Source organism: Anguilla anguilla, chromosome 12, assembly GCF_013347855.1.
Source record: "Anguilla anguilla isolate fAngAng1 chromosome 12, fAngAng1.pri, whole genome shotgun sequence".
In the NCBI taxonomy this organism is placed as follows: domain Eukaryota; kingdom Metazoa; phylum Chordata; class Actinopteri; order Anguilliformes; family Anguillidae; genus Anguilla; species Anguilla anguilla.
This window is the reverse complement of record NC_049212.1, coordinates 10,640,969-10,661,837: the sequence shown is the minus strand read 5'-3', so window position 1 is coordinate 10,661,837 and position 20,869 is coordinate 10,640,969. Positions and strand designations below refer to the sequence as shown.

General features: G+C 49.9%; 2 protein-coding genes across 2 annotated transcripts in view; one reads left to right on the top strand and one right to left on the bottom strand.

Annotated features, from left to right (window-relative positions):
- The window catches only part of atm (ATM serine/threonine kinase), a 38,011-nt gene extending 25,236 nt beyond the window's left edge, over positions 1 to 12,775 (bottom strand). The window contains exons 1-27 of the mRNA XM_035385975.1: positions 12,668 to 12,775; positions 12,436 to 12,557; positions 12,124 to 12,269; positions 11,861 to 12,025; positions 11,421 to 11,586; positions 10,825 to 11,063; positions 10,015 to 10,184; positions 9,372 to 9,535; positions 8,874 to 9,251; positions 8,412 to 8,624; positions 8,128 to 8,226; positions 7,449 to 7,683; positions 7,204 to 7,335; positions 6,743 to 6,868; positions 6,545 to 6,634; positions 5,816 to 6,008; positions 5,350 to 5,543; positions 4,678 to 4,760; positions 4,025 to 4,186; positions 3,508 to 3,583; positions 3,236 to 3,366; positions 2,821 to 2,938; positions 2,219 to 2,389; positions 1,510 to 1,667; positions 806 to 1,049; positions 451 to 572; positions 32 to 158 (exon numbers count right to left, since the gene is read on the bottom strand). Of these exons, the coding sequence (XP_035241866.1) occupies positions 32 to 158; positions 451 to 572; positions 806 to 1,049; positions 1,510 to 1,667; positions 2,219 to 2,389; positions 2,821 to 2,938; positions 3,236 to 3,366; positions 3,508 to 3,583; positions 4,025 to 4,186; positions 4,678 to 4,760; positions 5,350 to 5,543; positions 5,816 to 6,008; positions 6,545 to 6,634; positions 6,743 to 6,868; positions 7,204 to 7,335; positions 7,449 to 7,683; positions 8,128 to 8,226; positions 8,412 to 8,624; positions 8,874 to 9,251; positions 9,372 to 9,535; positions 10,015 to 10,184; positions 10,825 to 11,063; positions 11,421 to 11,586; positions 11,861 to 12,025; positions 12,124 to 12,269; positions 12,436 to 12,557; positions 12,668 to 12,739 (4,296 nt within the window). The 5' untranslated portion in view covers positions 12,740 to 12,775. The remainder of the gene's footprint in view (positions 1 to 31; positions 159 to 450; positions 573 to 805; positions 1,050 to 1,509; positions 1,668 to 2,218; positions 2,390 to 2,820; positions 2,939 to 3,235; positions 3,367 to 3,507; positions 3,584 to 4,024; positions 4,187 to 4,677; positions 4,761 to 5,349; positions 5,544 to 5,815; positions 6,009 to 6,544; positions 6,635 to 6,742; positions 6,869 to 7,203; positions 7,336 to 7,448; positions 7,684 to 8,127; positions 8,227 to 8,411; positions 8,625 to 8,873; positions 9,252 to 9,371; positions 9,536 to 10,014; positions 10,185 to 10,824; positions 11,064 to 11,420; positions 11,587 to 11,860; positions 12,026 to 12,123; positions 12,270 to 12,435; positions 12,558 to 12,667) is intronic.
- Positions 12,776 to 13,974: 1,199 nt separating this feature from the next.
- npat (nuclear protein, ataxia-telangiectasia locus) lies at positions 13,975 to 19,858 on the top strand. The gene is made up of 10 exons (XM_035385658.1): positions 13,975 to 14,152; positions 14,705 to 14,823; positions 15,061 to 15,121; positions 15,222 to 15,300; positions 15,825 to 15,865; positions 16,494 to 17,516; positions 17,596 to 17,687; positions 17,783 to 17,870; positions 18,055 to 18,749; positions 19,485 to 19,858. The coding sequence occupies exons 1-10, from the start codon at positions 14,116 to 14,118 to the stop codon at positions 19,563 to 19,565; spliced, it is 2,316 nt and encodes a 771-aa protein (XP_035241549.1). The 5' UTR covers positions 13,975 to 14,115; the 3' UTR covers positions 19,566 to 19,858.
- The last annotated feature ends 1,011 nt before the right edge of the window (positions 19,859 to 20,869 follow it).

The window sequence follows — 20,869 nt, the reverse complement described above, 5'->3', positions numbered from 1 at the left end:
ACCGTGAGAACGCGTTTCGGGCAGGACTCACCGGGGTCTTAGACAGGATGGCGACCAGAGACCTGCCGCTGCTGCCGTGGCACTTGCTGAGGTAGTCCAGCGTGGCTTTGATCACGTACGAACTGAAGTAAGGAGGGTTCGGGGCTGGATCCAGTTCCCTGAAAAACACATGCCATACATAAATCCAAAATGTAGCCCCAATTTTGCACTTCCGTGCATGCTGACAGTCATTGCTTGTTGCCAATCTGCAGTCCACCAATTGCATCGTACAGTCAGTGTGCTGGCAGCCACCATCAAGAGGGGTCAGTATTGTGCAGTAAAACAGGGACAAACTTTCATACGAAAACCCCCTCCCTTCCCCCCAATCGCTACACAAACCACACGCAGCCCTACCGGCAGCCAAAGCCACCCCTGGCGTGGCTAAGATTCCACACCTGACCCATTTCTTACCCTATAAACCTGCGCAGGTCTCCAGACTCCTCCCCCTCCTCCTGCCCCGCGCCTTCGTACAGCGTCATCAGCAGCTCCACCACGATGTCCGCCAGGTTACTCTTGATCAGGCTGTCGATTTGCTGAAGGAGGTCAAAGGTCAGCAAAAACGTTAAACGTCCAGAGCGAAACAGCAGAGAATTATGGGATTCACATTGCCTCACTCTCCCCCCCCCCCCCCCCCACCCCCCAACACCCCAAACCAGACTTTTCCAGAACAATATTTTCTTTTCTTAAATGCCCATTAGAAAAGGCAGCAGAGGCAGGCAGGGCAATCGGACCAATCGCGCGGCAGGTCTGAGGCTCCGCCCCTCACCTCCTTGCCCAGGCAGCTGCTGTCCTTGAGCAGGTCGTAGACCCGGTGGGCCTTCTCCCTCTGCTGGGCGGCGCGACCGTCCTGCCCGGGCGGGGCGAAGTACGGCAGGATGTTGACGGTGATTTTGGGGAAGCAGTCGGCCAGCAGCTGCTTCCAGTCCTGCCCAAGCTCCGCCCCCACGGCCCTCACCTGCTCAAAGTCGTCCAGGTACACCAGGTGAGGGACCAGGACGTGGTAGGAGGACCTGAGGGGCCAGCGTCACACGAAATGGAGGGGGGGCGGGGGGGGCCGGGAACGCACACACAGTGACACCTTAGAGATCTTTCCACACAGATTCCGATTTCTGAATATTTCAATTTTCTGTGGGACTTTCTGAACACATCCACAAGTACAGATTTTAAAATTTTATTTACTCCACCTTTTTTTTCAAAAAATGGACTACACAGAATACAGACCCAACAGGTGGTTATAAATTTTTTTTTTTTAAATAAGAATGAACAGAGAAATAATTAGCAAATAAAAAAGCAACTGTCCCTAAAGAACCAAACATAAGGCGGTGAACATCAAGTAATTACTCAGCATGAACTTCCGTACGCATTGTTCATCGTTACCTAAAAATAGAAATATATACAAATATGCATATTTGCACATACAACTCGTTTGAATGAATACATGTTTTTTTAAATACAGAAATTGGTACTCACCTGTAGAACTCGTGGAGGGAGGTGTGGTAGAGCAGCCCGTAGGGAAACGACCCCAGGCTGTAGTGACGCAGCCACTCAGTGACCAGGTAGTGCAGGTGAGAGTTCACAAAGCTCTCCCCGCTCCTGTAGCTCAGCGCTCTCGAGACGCTCTCCAGAACCTGCCGGAACGCAAGTCCAGTCTCACTCCAAACTCCTGAGCAGGTTTTTAAAACTACAACAATCCAGCAAACACTTGAGGTGGGGTTAGAGGCAGGGTTAGAGGTGGGGTTAGAGGCAGGGCTAGAGGCAGGGGTTGGAGGTATGGGGTGGAGGTGAGGGGTAGAGGCAGGACTAGAGGCGGGGTAGAGGCGGGGTCAGAGGCGGGCTTAGAGGAGAGGGGTAGAGGCAAAGGGTAGAGGCAGGGTTACAGGCTAGGGTAGAGGCGGGGTCAGAGGCGGGCTTAGAGGAGAGGGGTAGAGGCATAGGGTAGAGGCAGGGTTACAGGCTAGGGTAGAGGCGGGGTCAGAGGCGGGCTTAGAGGAGAGGGGTAGAGGCATAGGGTAGAGGCAGGGTTACAGGCTAGGGTAGAGGCGGGGTCAGAGGCGGGCTTAGAGGAGAGGGGTAGAGGCATAGGGTAGAGGCAGGGTTACAGGCTAGGGTAGAGGCGGGGTCAGAGGCGGGCTTAGAGGAGAGGGGTAGAGGCGGAGCCGGGGCCTGGAGCTCCACTCGCCTTCTTGACCAGCTTCTCGTCGATCTTGTTCTCCTGGTAGGCCTGGAAGAGGGCGAACAGAGCCTGCTTCTCACACACGGGGCTGCTGCACAGCACCACGGCCAGGCTCTTCAGCAGCGTCGCTCGCCGGTTACGCGCCTCGTCCGGACGCTCCTCCGGCACGCCGCCTCTCTGCGGCACACCATCACACCTTCACTCACTCAACCGCCCATCCATCGCGGACAGCGTCGGGTTATGCACATTCAAGTGATTAGTGTGTGTCAGTCAGACAGACTGACATTAAGAGGTGAATCAAGCGCTTATTTACAGTTTCAATTATACTTTTTTTTGCTTTTTACTGCTCTGACTGAACCTGTTTACATGCTTTTGTAAATAGAAAGGTATTAAAATCAATGTAATGTAATGTGACGTAATCCAACGTATAGACACATATTTAATTCATTGTACCCAAGTTAGCCTGCAGGCCATCTTACTTTTTATTTGTAGTTTATTTGTATTGGAGCCAGTGGGAGAGGGTAGAGCCAATGGGAGAGGGTGGGGCCAGTGGGAGAAGGCAGGGCCAGTGGGAGAGGGTGGGGCCAATGGGGAAGGGCAGGTCTTACCTGGACCCTCATGCCATTCTGAGCCTCCAGGTAGACGTTCTCGAAGGCCTTCTGCTGCAGCTTCAGCGGAAGCATCCTCTTCCTCTCCGAGCCGTCCGGAGTCCACTCCAGGAAGAGCCTGCGGCCCAAACACACCCACATTCAGGGTCCAGCGGTGTGATTTTTATTTCCTTAGCCCACACATATCATACACTAACAGATAAAATGAATACCGTTTTATTCACACTTCTTTGGCTTTGCTATTTACACATACTTCCATGGACTAGTGTGTTACATAGCTACTGCCTTTCAGCCAGCAGTGGGCATTAGGTGAAGGGTAAAGGGGGTCGTCAGCCACTGGATGCTCATTTTGGGGGTCTCTCAGATGAGAGCCGGATTTGGGCAGTCATATGGGCGGGGCCGACGCGCAACCCACCTGTCGACCGTCATGGCGGCCAGCATGCGGACGTGGTGGTGGGCGTCGGCCAGGTGGGAGGGCAGAACGACGGACACGGGGAGCTCCTCCTCCCTCAGCCCGAGGACCGCCCACTTGCAGCGGGGGTCGGCCTATTGGGAGGGAGATGAGAGGCAGGGCGGAGCGGCAAATCAGTGACAAAACTCACGAGGACAAAAGCAGTGCACCTTCAGGGACGCAAACCTGCAACCCTGGTTTATTCAGCAATGCCACACAGGCCACAGCCGGCTCACCTCCAGAAGGGTCACCAAACACCTCACCAGACCTGCTCTCACAGACGCTGTGCACTTGCCCGTCTTGGAAAGAATGCTGAGGAGAAAACAAGCCCAAAGAGTTCAATATTTAAACGAAAAAACAATTTTCAGGTCAAGATAAAACTTGTCATTCACTAAAAACATGACTCAAAGAGTCCGTTTCAATCTATAGTAAATGTGGCAACTGGCCTACTTTTTAAAAATTTTGATGCCTACATGCTGTTTTTTTAAGTCTGGTTGTTCATTACTCACATAACTATTACGCTTGTGGCTCCTGTGACATGTATTGAAATTATCATACCCTGTCTCTCTGGATAGGAAAGACATAATGTCAGGAATCTCTAACCGGAAGAGTGCATTTTTCAGTGCATTCGAGTCCATACAGCTGGTTTCCAGAGCCTGAATTAGCTTCTTCAGCCTCTGTGGTGCTCCATGACGGGAGGTGGGAGAGGTGCACTGGGGTGAGATGAAGGGTGAGGTAAGCCGTGGTATTCACCAGAAGCCGGAGACGACCTTCAGCAAGGCCCCCTGCACGTCCCTCATGTCCTCGGCCTGGTTCTGGTTCTGGGCCCGGCCCAGACAGCGGATGCAGGGGAGCAGGCCCAGAAGTAGGGCGGTGCAGATCTCCTGGTCTTGCCGGTACAAGGAGCACAGATCCCTGTTGGCCGTGAGATGCAGCAACACTCAGTGACATTTGGCACAAGGATCCCTGGGAAATGTAGTCTCTCACACAAACGGATGTTCAACGTTTTGTTCACAAAAATGAATGTTGAAAATGTTGTGTCACACACAAAGGTATATCCAAATGATATTGTTTGGGAAATGACATCCACACAATGGTGCAAGGGAAATGTAGTCATTTAAATAATAGTGAAAAGGAAATGTAGCTTTAATTGGCATAGATGGTTTAGCCCAGTGGTGCCCAATCATGTGCCATGGTGGGACCAGAGCATGCAGGTTTTCATTCCAACCACTCACTACACCGGTGCCACCTTTGTAAGTTCCACAGAGGGCAACAGTGCCTCACTAAAATATGATTCCTAACTACGTCTGCAGACCAGAATCATTGAAGGTTTATGAGAGCCAGCCTTAGAGTATCTCGCTGGTGACAGTAGTGACCGTCGGCACACGCGCGGACGCTGTTCTTACGCCAGTGGGCCCAGGAGGGAGTCAAAATCTTCAGCCGTTAGAATCGTGTCTTCAGCAGGGAGCTCCTTCAACAGAGTCAGGTACTAGAAATGGAAAAACAAACAGGTCACGTCAGTGTCCAATCACACGCCGGTCCCATTTAAACTGATAGAGGGTGCTTAACTGCCAGTGTTCATTACAGCTCATATTACATATAAAAATGATTATTATTTTTTTTTAAACAACTTGATATATGGTTTAATATAAATCATTCACTGCAGTTGCCCTGCGATAGATAGGTGGCCTGTCCAGAATGTATTCCTGCCTCTTGCCCAATGCACGCCGGGATAGGCTCCAGCACCCCCCGCAACCCTGCTCAGGATAAGCGGGTATAGATAATGGATGGATGGATGGATTCACTCCAGTGGTCTAAAGTTGCATTCCTACTTTTCTCTATTGTAAAAGAATGGCTCTTCCCTCAGTATACTTATCTCTTCCAATGGCTTTAAGTATCTATGATTCAGATCTGCAGAAGTGGAACCATAGTGTACAATAACTAAGAATTCAAATAAATGTTAGTTAACATTATTTGTTCCTTAGGAACACAAAACATATCGATCAGTAAAGCTGTAAAGCCTTTTTTAATGCGCGGGGTTAACCCTTCCCATCATGCCGTGCTGCGCGCTCGCTCACCGTGTGGAGGTGCAGCGGGTTAGCGCGGTCGATCTGGTGGAGGAGCAGGAGCAGCCGCCTCCGGACCTCGGCGGGCCGGAAGGACAGGCCGTGGATGAACTCCGAGCGAGCGCACAGGCACAGGAACTCCAGCGCGGTCAGGAACGCCGCGTCCTGATTGGTCAGGAGCTCCGGAGCGAGCGTGCTCCTTACCCCTGCACGGGGCAACAGATGGCATGGCCGGATCAGTGGAAACACATCTCCCGTAGAATCTGGCGGTATATTAGTAACCATGCCCATTAGACCGGCACCATCACAGACGGGCACGGGAACAGATGGGTACAGTCCCACACAGGCGCATTCACAGACAGGCACCATCAAAGATGGGCATGGTCACAGACAGGCACAGTCACAGACGAGTATGGTCACAGATGGGCACGGTCACAGACAAGCACAGTCACAGACGGGCACATTCACAGGCACGCACCTGTGCCATACTGGGCGTCGCTGCCGTCGGCGCTCTGCCACTTCTCTGCGTTCGTGCCGCTGTGCCCCTCGCCCCCGTCGTCGAAGAGGTCGAGGTCGTCCTGGCGATCGGCCTGCGTCTGCGGCTCCTCCCAGTCGTCATCCTTCTGGTCGTCCTCGGCAACCGCGGCGCCTGGCTTGCAGGAGTTCGTCAGCTGGGGGATAAAACGCTATTAGCGCCAGATTCAGCCCCATCTCACAGAATCTCCCATGACACCGCGGTACCAGTAACCAGCAGCACCTCAAGTAATATCCGCCGATTCTACATCCGACAAGATTTAGCCTTTACCGGTCCACAATCTCACCATCTTCTACAGCTACACTCCGTTTCCATCCTTTATCCAGATTTTTAAATCACATTTTGCGTCAGATTTAAAGTTGTGTTTTTCATGGGCAATCTAAAAGGCACTGCCCCAGGTCCAGTTGGTTCCACATGCAAGGACAACTCAAGGCTTTTCATGAACACCCAGATGACCTTTGAGAAGCACTCTGAAACATGATGAGGCACCGTTTAAAATGAGATGTAATCCGTGCATCTTATCATGACTCAGGGGACAAAGTATCTTAATAGCGCTGAGTGGAGCATAGGCGAGGAAGAGGAAAAGGAGAAATGTGAGGAAGAGGGTGCTCCTGTCAGAGTAACGTGTACGCAGATATTACGCTGTCAGGCTGGCAGCACCACCGAACTCACCATCACTTTGCAGATTTCCGAGAGCTCGGTCAGCAGCCTGGACGGCAGGACTTTGAGGAAGAGGGAGGAGGCGGTAACACTCACGGGGTCCTGCGGGAGATAAGCAGAAACGCGCGTGACCCCCCCCTCCATTGGGACAATACTGATGATGATGATGATGATGATGGGGACAGGATGGCGGCGAAGGCCGGGTCTAACCTTTGACCCCCTGCCGACGCAGTCCCCGCAGAGCTGCGTGACGTCCCTGAGCGTGGAAACGGTCGCCGTCTCCGCGGCCTTGCTCTTCGCCATGGAGGCGAACTCGCTGATCAGCTGCGCCAAAGACTGCCGAAGACCAGTCACATCTTTCACATTAAACGCTGTTCAGGATTCAGGTGTTAAAGCAGGGCTGTCCAATCATACCCCAAAAAGGGCCGGTGTGGGTGAAGGCTTGTGTTATACCCCAGGACTACAACACCCGGTTCAAATAATTAACTAATTATGGTCTTCAACCAAGACCCTGATAAGTAGAATCAGGTGCCTTAGTGCTGGGCTAAAACAAAAATATGCATCTTATCAGTCTTCAGAGAAGACTGGACACTGCCGTGTTGAACGTTTAAAAGGCAACACTAGGGGGCAGCACTGAGCAAAACTGAAACATGAGGTGCAGGTGAACCCACCTTGGCCTTCTGGAAGAGCGGGGACCTGAAAGACTCTTCTTCAGTGAGGAGACCGGTGCACAGGTACCCCGCCAAAACGCCGGTGAGGAGGGAGCAGCCTCGGACCAGGCACTCTGGGGGCGTGGCCTGAGACTGGGGGGGGTGGGGGGCGGTGTCACAAAGCAACAGAACACAACTTCATCAGCAGAGCGGTCTTACAAACGCCAATGGAATCAGGAAAGTGTTTGTCTAGTCCTCACACTCACATCAGGGGAGTAGCAGTTGAGGAGGTGGTCGGCGACGGAGAGGAGGTGCTGCTCGACCCGTTCCCGGAGCGCCGGGACGGCGGTGAACTGAGCGTCCTCCGGGCGCGTCGCGGCCCCGCCCAGGTCCGCCGCGGAGGCGGGGGGCTCTTCGTCGAAGGTGAACTGCAGGTACAGGCTCTCGATTTTGGACAGAGAATCCTCACCTTCTGAGGCCGGGGTGTTCGGGCTCCATGTGCTTTGGGGAGGAGAGATAAAGAGGGACAGATTAAAGAACTTCAGTACTCAGAACCTACCCCTAAATGACTTACATTCTTCTGTTACATTTAATGTGTTTATGGACTCAATGTTGATATGCGTGTTTTATATTATAGGTGCGGCAGTGTATAATAATGGGTAAGGAGCTGGTCTTGTAACCTAAAGCTCATAGGTTCGCATCCCATGTTGGACACTGCCGTTGTACCCTTGAGCAAGGCACTTAACCTGCATTACTCCAGTATATATCCAGCGGTATAAGTAGATGCTATGTAAATGCTGCGTACATTGAGTAATTGAGTTCAGTAAGTCGCTCTGGATAAGAGCGTCTGCTAATTGCCTGTAATTTAATATTATGTAGTGATTCTTTACTGGAATTCAGGATATGTGTCCCATTGATTCCATCTTGGTGAACGCTCTCCCTCACCTCTCTGCTGATTGGCCCTGGAGAAACAGCATGCCTGCCCTGCTGTCCTTCAGCATCAACGACAAGAGGATTTTGGGAACCAGGAGATGTGGAAATTCCCTGTGAGGCAAGGCAGAAGCAAAACAATTACATCTACCTCCCCAGGAACATCACAGTTATGATAAGATATAAAAGGCTAGAGGATTCTTAAACATCGTCACATCAGAGAAACCTACTTATTATTCCTATTTTTATGATAATTAGTATTTTTATTAAGAAAAAACAGAAATGTGGTCATCACGGACATGTCATGGGGTCTGCAGAGGACGAGATGGGGTTTGGAGCTGTCCTCCATCTCCTCGCCTTGCTCATTCATCAGTAGCCAGCTGACGATAGCCTCCTTCAGACAGGGAGCCCCGCCCCCTTCTGGCCCCGCCCCCAGGCTGTCACAGGCCAGGTCCAGAGATTTCGGGACGGCGCATTTCAGCAGGAGCTGGGACAGGCACATCACCGTGGCGCTGCATCCGCCCAAATCAGGAAAACAACAAGCAATTGAATAAACAATAGCAAAAATACTGTCAAAATAAAAGCGCTGTCGTGGGTCCCAGGAAGTTTGGTTTTGAATTTAATTACTGAAACCAGCAGTGTAATACACTCACTGGACCCTAGTTGGGGACCCACTCTCTAATCCTGATGACTTCCGGACCCCAGGTTGGGACCCCAAACCCATACCCCCCCGATGCCACCACATCATTACAGACGCTCACCAGGAAGGTTTGCAGGCAGAGCCGGTGAAGATCTTCCAGAACTCCCTGCCGACGGGCACCAGCGCCCCCTGGAGGAGGGCGCAGAGGAGGTCCAGGCTGAGGGCCTCGGTGTGGGGCGAGCCGAGGCCGCGCACGGTCAGGGCCCACAGCCGCGCCCACAGCTTGCCCAGCTCCGCCCCCTGGGAGGAGCCCGGGCGCGGGCGCGGGCGCCGGGCCTGGCACCGCGCCAGGTCCCGCAGGCAGCGCAGGACGTACGGGCCCCGCTCGCCCCGCCGCTGCCCGGCCAGCAGCTGGCACAGTGCCGACAGCAGGGGCGCCAGCTCCGAGTCCCCCAGGGTGGACGGGTACCGCGACGCCAGGACCGACGTGATCTGCAGCCTGCGGGGGCGAGAGGAGGCCCGTCAGCCGGGTCGGGTCACGAGACGGGAACAGGAAGCGGGACAGGGACTGGAAAGCGCGGTGTGATGCTGAACAGGAATGCTGTTTCGCGAGCCTCACCACGGTATGATGTCAAAGTCGTCCTGGTTCGGCTGCAGGTGGTCCCGGATCACGTCCCACCCCAGCTCGATGCGCCTGCGCTTGCTGGGGGTCCCCTGGGTGCTGTCCTGCAGCGCCCCCTTCAGGTGGGGCACGGTGACCTCATGCATGCCATTGCCAAAGAGCTGAAAACGAAAGGAAAAACAGCAGCCGTGACAAGGGTCTGCACCCAGCGTCCGAACAGGCCCCTAGAACAGACACCTAGAACAGGACCCTAAAACAGGCACCTGGAACAGGACCCTAAAACAGGCACCTGGAACAGGCCCCTAAAACAGACACCTGGAAGAGACACCTGGAACAGGACTCTGGAACAGGCATCTGGAACAGACACTCATGACAAGCACCTAGGACAGACACATGGAACAGGACCCGAAAACAGGCACCGGGAACAGACACCCGGAACAGGCACCTGGAACAGGACCCTGGGACGAGCCCCTGGAACAGGCACCTGGAACAGGCCTGATAAAGGCACCTGGAAGAGACACCTGGAACAGGACTCTGGAACAGGCACCTGGAACAGGCACCTGGAAGAGTGGTGACTCACATCCCCCACTCGCTCCCGCCACACAGAGTGGGCGAACAGGACGGCGCGGGCGGCTCTCACCTGGTGACAGATGTCGGCGGTCAGCTCGATCAGGTTCTCCTTCACCGCGATGTGCCGCGACCCGGTGACGTACTTCCCCCGGCTGCCGATCTGGCCGATCTCGCCCACCAGCGCGTCGTACAGGCTGTACAGGAGGCCCTGCCACTTCGCCCAGTCCTCCGCATGGGCACCTGTGTGCCAGGCAAAAGCAGCGCGGGCACTGAAGGACTGGCAGCGCGGGGGCAAAAATGCCTCGGCGAGACACAGAGTGAGAGGCTATTCGGCACATTTCATTAGATGAGAATACACAGTTAATGCTGCAAATGCCATGCTACAGGGAGAGCACATTTAGAGAAGAACTCAAAACTCAGCACTAGACCCTACTGCAGACCAGACCCAGGCGAGGGGACCCGTTATTGAGAGTAAACCTGACAGAACCCCAGTTTTACAGCAGAACCCCGGTTTTACAGCAGAACCCCGGTTTTACAGCAGAACCCGGTTTTACAGCAGAACCCCGGTTTTACAGCAGAACCCGGTTTTACAGCAGAACCCCGGTTTTACAGCAGAACCCCAGTTTTACAGCAGAACCCCAGTTTTACAGCAGAACCCCGGTTTTACAGCAGAACCCCGGTTTTACAGCAGAACCCCGGTTTTACAGCAGAACCTGGTTTTACAGCAGAACCCCAGTTTTACAGCAGAACCCCAGTTTTACAGCAGAACCCCGGTTTTACAGCAGAACCCCAGTTTTACAGCAGAACCCGGTTTTACAGCAGAACCCCGGTTTTACAGCAGAACCCCAGTTTTACCCCCCCCCCCCCCCCCCCTCCTCACCTGTGGCTTGCGTCTTGGCCCCCTTGGGGTGGTGCACGCGCACCTGCAGGTGGAAGAACTGCACGATCTCCTCCTTGAGGGCGGGGCTGGGCCGGGTCTGGGCCCACACGCACAGCAGCGAGGGGAGGAGCTCCTCGCCGAGGCGACACGCCCGCGCCCGCCAGTTGGTGGCCGACGCCCGGAGGAACACGTTGAGGGCGGAGACCAGGTGCTCCAGCACGGCCAGGTGCTTCTCCTGCCTGTACGAGCCCCCCCCCCCCGCAAAAAGAGAGAGAGGGGTCAGGCCGCGGAGCAATGGGCAAGGTCTGCCGGAGGGCTCATCGCGTTACCGTGGCAACCGTTATCACATGGTTATATATTTAACGCAACCGATAGCAGGGTTGGAGTCCAGTTCATTCAAATTCATTCCGCTTCAATTCATAAATACATAAATGAATAGGTTCCTATCATGTTCTACGTGGATTCTTCAATGGAGGGACTGAATTTCAATTGTTTTCCTCAACTGGCTGAATAATACTCTTTTCCGAAACTCTGCCATGCGCACAGTTGGAATGCAGTAATTCAGGTTGTGTGCTGTGTTGGAGCAAGAAGCTTACCTGGCACTGCCCAGGGCTTTGGAGAAGAAGCTGAAGAGCGTGTGGGCCAGCCCGTCGGTCTGCAGACAGCAGCCCTGGACCACGGCGTGGATGATCCGGCTGAGGAGGACGCGGTTGATGGCTCTGGAGAGGCCGTTGAAGAGGCCGCAATACAAATCCAGCAGCTCTGCACATCAAAGAAAACACAGGCACTCAAGAGGACTGTCTGCAGTCCCCACACAAGGCACAGGTGGCCTGTAAACAGGCTATGTCTCACATATTTTCCATTTAAACACCTGAATGTCTGCAGAGGTTGTGCTTAAGAACCTTGACACTAAAACAAGGGTTAGGATTCCCAGCCTCCTGGTTTTAAGTTTGATTCCTTAAACACAAGGCTACACTTGCGAAGAACTCCCATCAATAAATAAGCACTTTTATTGAACAATGTTAACAGTACTAACTGTGCCACTGCTGCTGGGTGATCTCACACCAGTACTTGCGGATGGATAGGACGTCTTTCAGCAGAATGCTGCTGTAGTCTTCCCCGTAGGCACTGGAGGTGAAGGAACCGCCCAGTACGTCCACGATGTGCGCGAGAAGATCTCCGCATTTTAGCCTCGGACCTCCTGCAATAACGACAAAATACGTTTTTTATATATACAGGCACCAATGCCTCTAGCAGGCAGGAATAGAACGCAAAAACACGCGGGCGTCGCGCGCTTACGCTTGTTTGCGCAGCGGATGAAGTATTTGACCAGGCTGCTCAGCTCCTGCATCTTTTTGTGGCGGTTGGCCTGCGTGGAGGCTGACACGTTAGCCTTGCCCGACTGCAACAGCTCTGTCTCTTTCTGGAGGTACCGCTGCAGATACCTTCCAGAACAGAAAAAGAAAACTTTTCATACATTAAATGCACAAATGCAGCAAAGCTTTCTATGGCAAGATGTTAAACTGAGGGACAAAACGCACCATATAATGCGTAACTAAAACGAAGTGACACTGCATAAAAATCTGTAAATTGCATTGCAATGTTATGTACCTAAATACAGTGTCCCATGTGAGCTGTTTTGATTGTCTGGACGCTCTGTTTCCTGACACGCGATCCAGTTCCTCCGCGGTTTCGGAGGAGCGGATGAGTCGTCTGAATCGATCCATCTCTTTCTGCAAGGTGAAGGAATGTAGAGTATCTGCCGTTAGCACGTGCAGATTAAAACAACACATAAACATACTTTCGTTAGTTTTTTTTCTACAGATCTGCGCATGGCGTGTACCTTCCTCTCCGTGGCCTTTTCATTTCCCAATCCACGGCAGCAAATAAACAGTTCGTCAAGTACCAGACTCATGATTGCACTGCAGGGCAAAGATTCCACTCCGCCGCCCAACACCTCACCAGATGTCTTCGAAACAAAATAGAGAGGCAAGACTAGGCCGTTTACGGTGCTTTGATTTTCATTCAAAGTCATACATAGCTTGGTTCCAAGACACCTATAACGTTACTGTAACTTTACCCCAAAAAAAATCTTAACTAGCTGGATCTATACGGTTGTCAAATCAAACAAGACAGCTTGTTTTCAATCATTCTTTATGGCTCAGTTAGATGGCCAGATATTGATAGGTGAGATATATAGATCTATATAGACCTACAGCGAATAACACTAGGGATGAATTGTAAGCAAAACGTAGTTGTACCAACAAGCTAACCAGTACAGGTTGAGGTCTAAAAACAATTCGATTAAGTTCAACCACTCTGACTGTTTGTTATTTGCATAAATTAACAGTTTACATACATTGTTTTGCGCTCCCTGTTGCAGTTATTATACTTCAACAGCTGTCAGAATCACAGCATTTTCAAGCGCCACGAGAAAATCCAATTGAACCCGATTGTACTTCCTGTGACTGCAAACAACGCGTATTTCAAAATAAAAGTAATTTTAACGCGCTATACGCACCAGGGGCTTTAAACTCAGTCCTGGGGACCCAATGTGTATGCTTGTTTTGTCCCAACCATAATTGCAGCTCCTATGTAAATAATTAGGAGCTGTGGGAGCAGTGAATTGTTAGTAAGACACTGTCAACCGAAGGATCATTCACCCTCTTAGGGTTATATACTGTAAGCAGCACTATCACCCTGTATCAGTATCGTTCTCTGCTGAAGCTAAGGAGGTTATGCAGGGTAATGCTTGGATGGGAGACCTGTGAGATGGGATGTGATAAAATATATGTAATAGTGTCTAACTTATCACTGTTGTAATACTCCGTGACTTTTAATTTAGTAGAGGAGTGGACTACGCGCTCGCCCGTGGTCGCCAGTTAAGAGGAATTTTTGAGGTTTCGGGTTTTGAAAAAAATATATATTGGGTAAGTTTCTGATAAAGTAAACATTGGCATTAATAGTAAACGAGAGATTCAAGAATAAGAAATGGGATATACTCCTGAAAAATTGCGTGTGAGTTGGGAAATAGGATATGATACCGAGGAAATATTTCGGAGAACAAAATCAGCATCTGGCAACCAGTGGTCCCGTGTAGGATTTCTTCCTCCCGACGTCTTTTCAATAAATTCCGCGCCATTTCGAAGGACAGAGAGATGCAACACTAATATTTATCGGTAGCCAAGCGGCAAGCTGCCAACCTGCTGTAACATAGTTAGATAGATTTAATTCAAATTGCACCTATAGCAGACAAAAGATAAAATAATCCATATAGCTAAGTAATCAGTTATGTTGCTGCCGTCGGACGTGGCGAGGCTTGTTTTAGGTAAGTTAGGTCGACAATCCTGAAACTTTAGCTAAGCTATTTAGGCTATTGCAAGTGTCAATTGTCTGTATAAAAGCGAGCAGTCATGTTATTGTGTCAACAGTAACGTTAGTTATGTAAATGACAAACTGTTAATAATAATTAATGTTATCCTTGTAAAATAAAATGATCGGGGGTTAAATCTTGGCAATACCGCTATTAAATAATAATCTGTAATGCAAAATCTATTTTGTCCATGCGGTGACCTTTTTTGTAAGTGTTTTGTTTACATCACGAAAAATAACTATCTTACATTAGCTAGCAATCGATATAATATATAGGCTAAGTACTGTGGCTGTTGATACCTGTGCATATAGGTTCTGCTGTAGGACAAATACAGATTTGTAATTAGTCATTTTTGTAAACCAAACATTTATTGTTCATTTAGTTTCATTGCATACGTTGCTAACACTGAAAGGCTGCACAGTTGCTAACACATTGTTAACTGATGTATCATAAATAATTGCATGGTCTGAAATAATACTTACCCTTTCGCGATGCACGTTTTAAAAGGATACCTTCAGCAAGAAGGACTGTGTGCCACTGTTCAGGCGTTCGTCCTGGAGAGCCCGAATTTGAAGGAGTACTCGAGTCACAGCCGAATCCATGGGCCAACTTCTACGTGCGTGTTTGTGAGTAGACTTACTTATGTAAAATACCCTGCAGTTATAATAACGTCACACAATATTTTTTCCATATCATTTTTGTGCACACATGAGATGAACGGTCGAATTCTGTCTGGGAAAGCTGGTTGTCCGCATTAGACAAGCTGTGTTTTATTATTATACAGTATTAAATTCCCCTACACATTGTATTATGAAATAAAACTATGTCCACACCAATTGTAGTATTTTTTTTTTATATTTCAGTCCTTGTATGGAAAAAATCTATCAACAATTCTGACCGAATATGTCGCAAAAAAGGCTACAGGTAAAGTTGTGATGGAAGAATACATCCTATACGTATACTACAATATTAAATGACAGAATTCTGCTATTACAAAATCATGAAATCATTTTCCCCCTCAAAGAATCATGCCAAGAGATTGAAGTACCAGCCAGGAAGATATCACTATGGGAAAAGTTAGATGTCACACTCAACCAAATAAAGTATGTAAATTGTTTTTTTAAAGAATAAATTATAGAAGTAGAATTTTCACTTGCTGTATGCTAAATGTATGCTTTTGTCTTTGTTGCTGATAAACATATCTAGGAAAACTGTGAAAATGGAAATTATCATTTGATATCAACAGAAATGCCCAACCCCCCACCCCCACCCACATACACACACACACACACACACACATACATACATATGCAGACACACATACACACAAACACCCACACCGCACACGCACACGCACACACACACACCTTAATCTGGACTTCCAACCCTTTCTTCTTACTGGGAAGCTTTGCTTCTTGAAATAAATGCCAGTGGTGCTGACATATAGGATGAGGTTATTGGTGCAAAATATTCTTGTTGAGGGGCCCAGGGATGAAAGAATACCCCCACTGAAGTGGAAGAGTACTGGTAAAAACAGTGCATGTGCAGTTATGTCTGTGGGTGACTCCTCTGGGTGAGGCCACACACGTTAGCGTTTCCATGCCGACATTGCTGATTCTCTCGACAGGTGTCTGCAGAGCTTTCTGACTCTTCGTGAGGACCAGAGATGTAAGCTTCATTTCACAAATCTCTACATGACATCTGAGCCCATATTCATAAAGCACTGCTTCATTTCACGAATCTGTACATGACGTCTGAGCCCATATTCATAAAGCACTGCTTCATTTCACAAATCTGTACATGACATCTGAGCCCATATTCATAAAGCACTGCTTAATTTCACGAATCTGTACATGACATCTGAGCCCATGTTCATAAAGCACTGCTTCATTTCACGAATCTGTACATGACATCTGAGCCCATATTCATAAAGCACTGCTTCATTTCACGAATCTGTACATGACATCTGAGCCCATGTTCATGAAGCATCAGTAGAAGTGCTGATCTCGGATCAGTTCTGCCCTCTTCGCATCCCAATCCATATCCTGACCATTATGAGCTAAAATGGCCACCTACTCCTTGATCGCCATTCCTTTTGAGGCGTTTTACTAAGACAGGCTCGTGTGCTCCAGCAGCGGTGTGGGTTTTTGCCCAGATTTTTAATGCTTTCATTCATTTTACATTTCCAACATTAACAAGTCAAGCAAACACAATAACATTAATAACAATAGCAATAACTACAATAATAATAATAGTAGCCGATGTCGAGTGTGTAACGTGCGGCTTCGTCTTACAGGCTGTAAAAAGGCTGCGTCCGGAAAGGAGGCGGAGTCCAGGACATCAAAGATGAGGAATATGGCCGAGCCCAAAAGCAGCAAACGCAGGAAAATGGCGCACCCCATCCCACGAGCTTCCAGGCTGGCTGAGCCCCTTACCCCTTCGTTTCCCTTTAGTGTTTCTGGACTGGAGACCCAGTCAGGCCCGCACCCAAAGGCTCAGTCGCCCGTGGGGAGTATTGCATCCAATGGTGGGGGGCAAATGAGCCCGCCTCCGTGCGTTAGAGACGCCCGCCCCGTGCCAGCAGGGGGTGGTGCACCAGGCCCTTTGCCTCTAGAAACTGGAACTCACCCAGATCCCAATGAGCCACGAGATTCCGAATATTCCGCTGAGATTCCCAGGAATCCGGCCCCGGCCCTCTACCAGTCGGGTGTCCAGGAGGGCCTGCGTATCCCAGAAGGCCGCGGTGGACAGAACCACCGGCTCTCTGCGCGCTCCACGTCCGGCTCTGAGACTGACCCGAACGGGCCTCCCGCTGGGGGTGGCGATCCGGGGGCGTCGGGTAAAAGCGGGGCTCCACGGGAGGACGGGGGACAGTCGCGTTGCCAAGCGGCCGTTTCTCCCTCCGAAAACACTTCGGGAACCGGGGGAACCCGATCGCACTCTACTTCCTCTGCCACGTCGGGTCAGCCTGCATCGGGGTGCCCCCTGCCCCCCATCAAAAACACTCGGCCCTGTGGAAGAGAGGCCCCGCCCGCCACGGAGGGGTGCCCGCCCATTGCACCCGACGCCACGTCCCCGACAAGCGTCACCTCGACAGCCTCGCCCGCGCCCCCGCCCCCCCGCTCGGCCTCTCGGGCTAACCCCCCCGGTGTAAAGCCTGAGCCCTGTAAAACTGTCACCGGTAGTGACACGGACGATGGGAGGAGTGCCTCGTATCAGATTGTGAGCACCATTCCAAGCACAGAGGCCTTCGGCACTGCAGAACACAGCGTGCTACCTGGAGACGGCCACCAGGGGGCGACTGGAACAACGGTTACTGGTAAGAAGGCAGAAGAGTGAAACATGACTGCACATTAAGTGGTTCTGCATTTCTCCTGATTTGCTCAAATTCCTTTCAGCCTCAACACTCCAGGTATCGCCTGTTCAGCCCACATTGCAAAGCATCATGGACCAGAAAAACGTGGAGGAGTTCACGGTGGTCCCCAGTCAGGTACACTTCAGTTCCATGTTTGTACGTGCTGACAGGAATACCGTTTAGTCTGCGTGTGCATATTCCTTTCTTTAATTACATTTTTGTCTGCGCAGATATTAGTGTCGCCAGCTCCTTCCGTACAAAGCCCGGTGAAGCCGAATCCCAGAACAGAGGCTTCTCAAAAGCAAGGGACACACAACGGTGAGCTTTTTGTTATACTGGTGCAAGAAATCACAGTACAACGAAAGTGATCACTGAGGCAGCTTATTAGCATGCTAACAAACAAAAAACATATGTTTATATAAGTATTAAGAATAATTCATGTATTTGTTCAGTGGGTGAGGTGAGAGAGTGGTGCTAGTTTTAAGGCCACAGTTCATTTCAGGCACAGCGGTGGCACGCTCTCCAGATTCGGCCACGGAGCGGGGACCTGCGGCGACCCCTCGGTCGGGGATCCCCTCCGGCCCTGGGCCCCAGAGCCCCAGGAGGATGCTGTGCTTCCAAGTGTCCGGCAGGAACGGAAAAACCCCAAAACTCAGCCTGATTGGTCAGTGTGCCAGCGGGCCCACCTTCTGGTGGATTAAACCTCCAGTTTCGGAAGGCACTGGAGCAGTGGGAACCTCGGGGGCCCATGTCCGCCCTCCAGAACGTCTTCCCTCGGTTTGCCCCCAACAACCTTCTGAGGAGAGCAGCGTCCTCTTCAGGCAGGTGGCAGAAGTACTGCGGAACATTCAGGAACAGAGTCCCAGCCCGAGCCCATCCAAGGCTCCGCCCCCTCCCAGTAGCCCCGCCCAGGGGCGTGACCCGGAGAGAGAGTCCGCATCGCAGCACCTCCTGCGAGACTCCGCCTCCCCGGGCGGCCCCGCCCCCCGCTGCAGCCCAGCCGCCGACGCGGCCGCCCGCGCTCTGATGGTCCTCTCCCGTTCCGTCGTGGCCCGGACCGATACCCCGCCGAAACGCAGTGACCAGCAGGGGGCGCCCCACGCCGGTCCAGGGAGGAGGCGCCTGCAGCGCCAGCTGCTTCCTGGCCCCGCCTCCGCGAAAGAGCTGCAGCTCTCGACCAATGGGACGAGGGTCAAGGTAAGGAGCGGGCGGTTAAGTAACATCACCAGAGTAAACATTCGTTTGTGTGGTGCGCGCTGGGGCAAACTGGCGTAGATCAGTGGTCCCCAAACCTGGTCCTAGGTGGCCAAAAAGGGTCTGCTGGATTGTGTTGACACTGAGCACTTGCAGTAATTTATCAGTGAAATCATTGGATAATACTTCACTTCACTTGGTTTTCTTGAAACTGGTAAAAAAAAAAAAAAAAAAGAACCCAGTAAAAATGTTGTAGCCCTGTAGGATATCCGGGACCTGGCTCACATAAGAGCTGCCAATTGGTCCAAAAACCAGAGTATCCTATTTTAAAAACAACAGATATTTGAATATTTTCCGGTATTTATTGCAAAATTGCATCATTAGGCTTGATGCTTGGCCATGAATACCTCTTGGGCTCTTCCTGTAATGCATGTTATGTCCACAAGGAGGCAGCCACAAAGGCAAAATAAGGCATTGTACTGCCGCTGCACTATTATACATATTTTTAAATGAATCGGTTAAGTGCATAAAAATCTATTTCAAAAGCAAATATTCAAACCATTTTAAACAATTCAAATGTTGTTTTTTTCATATTCAAAGAGTATTTGAATATCATTCCAAATATGCAAATGTGTGGCACACCCCGTTATTGCTGCTTGCGCTTATATTTGAAATGTTAATTATTGTTAAGCTGCCGCTCTGACCAATAACTTGCACCCCCTCAATCTGATCAACCAGCGACAGAAGATACTACTGGAATGCTTCCCTGACGACGTCGATGTGGACAAGTTCCTGTCTTGCCTGCATTACGACGAATAAGGCGAGCGGTATTTAGGGCTCTGCTTCCGATTGGGTAACGGCATTGCCCTGGACACCCTTTCTCCTCCTCTACCATCCTATCCCAGCGAGCTATACTGGACTCAAGGAACCAAAGGCAGGGGTTGTGTTCCAGAACCAACACTTGCATTCTCCCTGGAGCACTCAAACAATAGGGGTGTTTGTCAGTGACATATCAAGTACAGTTCCAGAACTCAGGTGTGCACATGAATTCCTCAGATAGTCAGAAGACAAGTCCAAAACTATGATTGGTTAAAATCACCAAGGCATTGATAGTCTCACATCATGAAGTCTCACTCTTCCACGGATACCGAAAAAACTGGCCAGTAACACTTCACTTTATTGGAAGGTTTTGATTATGTACTTGGATGTGATTCAGAAAATATTATTAGAATGCAAAAAAAATGGATTGTCTTCCTGAGAATAATGTGAGAAATGTTTTTAAGCAGAACTTTAATGAAAATTTTCCCCATTATTTCATCTTTGTTTAATTGTACTCCCTCAAGCATATGTTCCATTTGAATTGTGGTTGAGTCTCTGGTTATGCTAGCCCGTGGAATGCTGCGGCTTTGGAATGCAGGACATTTCAAAATCAGCATTTTACACTTATTAATTTGTGTTCTGATAAAAATAACTATTTTTGGCTGCTCACAGCAATAACACAATACATTTGTGTTGTTTATAATTTTGTGATGACACTTGTAACAGAGACGGGATAAAATAAAACAATGTTTTAATACTGATCAAAATGCATTTTGGTTTTAATTTACTCATGTTGAGCAAGCTAGCGTGAGAGTGAGACATCTAACAGGGTTTCATGTCTGTAAGTCTAAGTCATGGAAATTGTCCTTGAAAAGTCCTGGAAAATTATTTCCTAAAATGAGTGGAAACCCTGATCTAATTTTCCACTTTTCGTTCAAATGAACAGCTTTCCCTTTGGGCATCTCATCATACTACCTATGGCTGTGTAAATATTATGATCAGTAAACACAAATGTCAGACACCAAAAGACCAGAGAAACAGGAGTTGCTGTGGTTCAAGTCTGGGTCATGACCCGCTGTACTCTTTTAGGAGTTAAGCTATTAAATCCAGTTCTTTTCCAGTTGGCAGTTTTTGTAAAATATTTTTGGGCCCTAGGCCTTTCTACATACAGTAGAAAACCGTTTTTATCCCATAATGAAGGGGAGGCAAGCAAACATTGAAAAGTGAAAAAAATGTTAATTTTTAAATGAGTAAAAATTATTTCAGCTGTAATCCACTATGTAAGTGGATTACAGTATTTTATA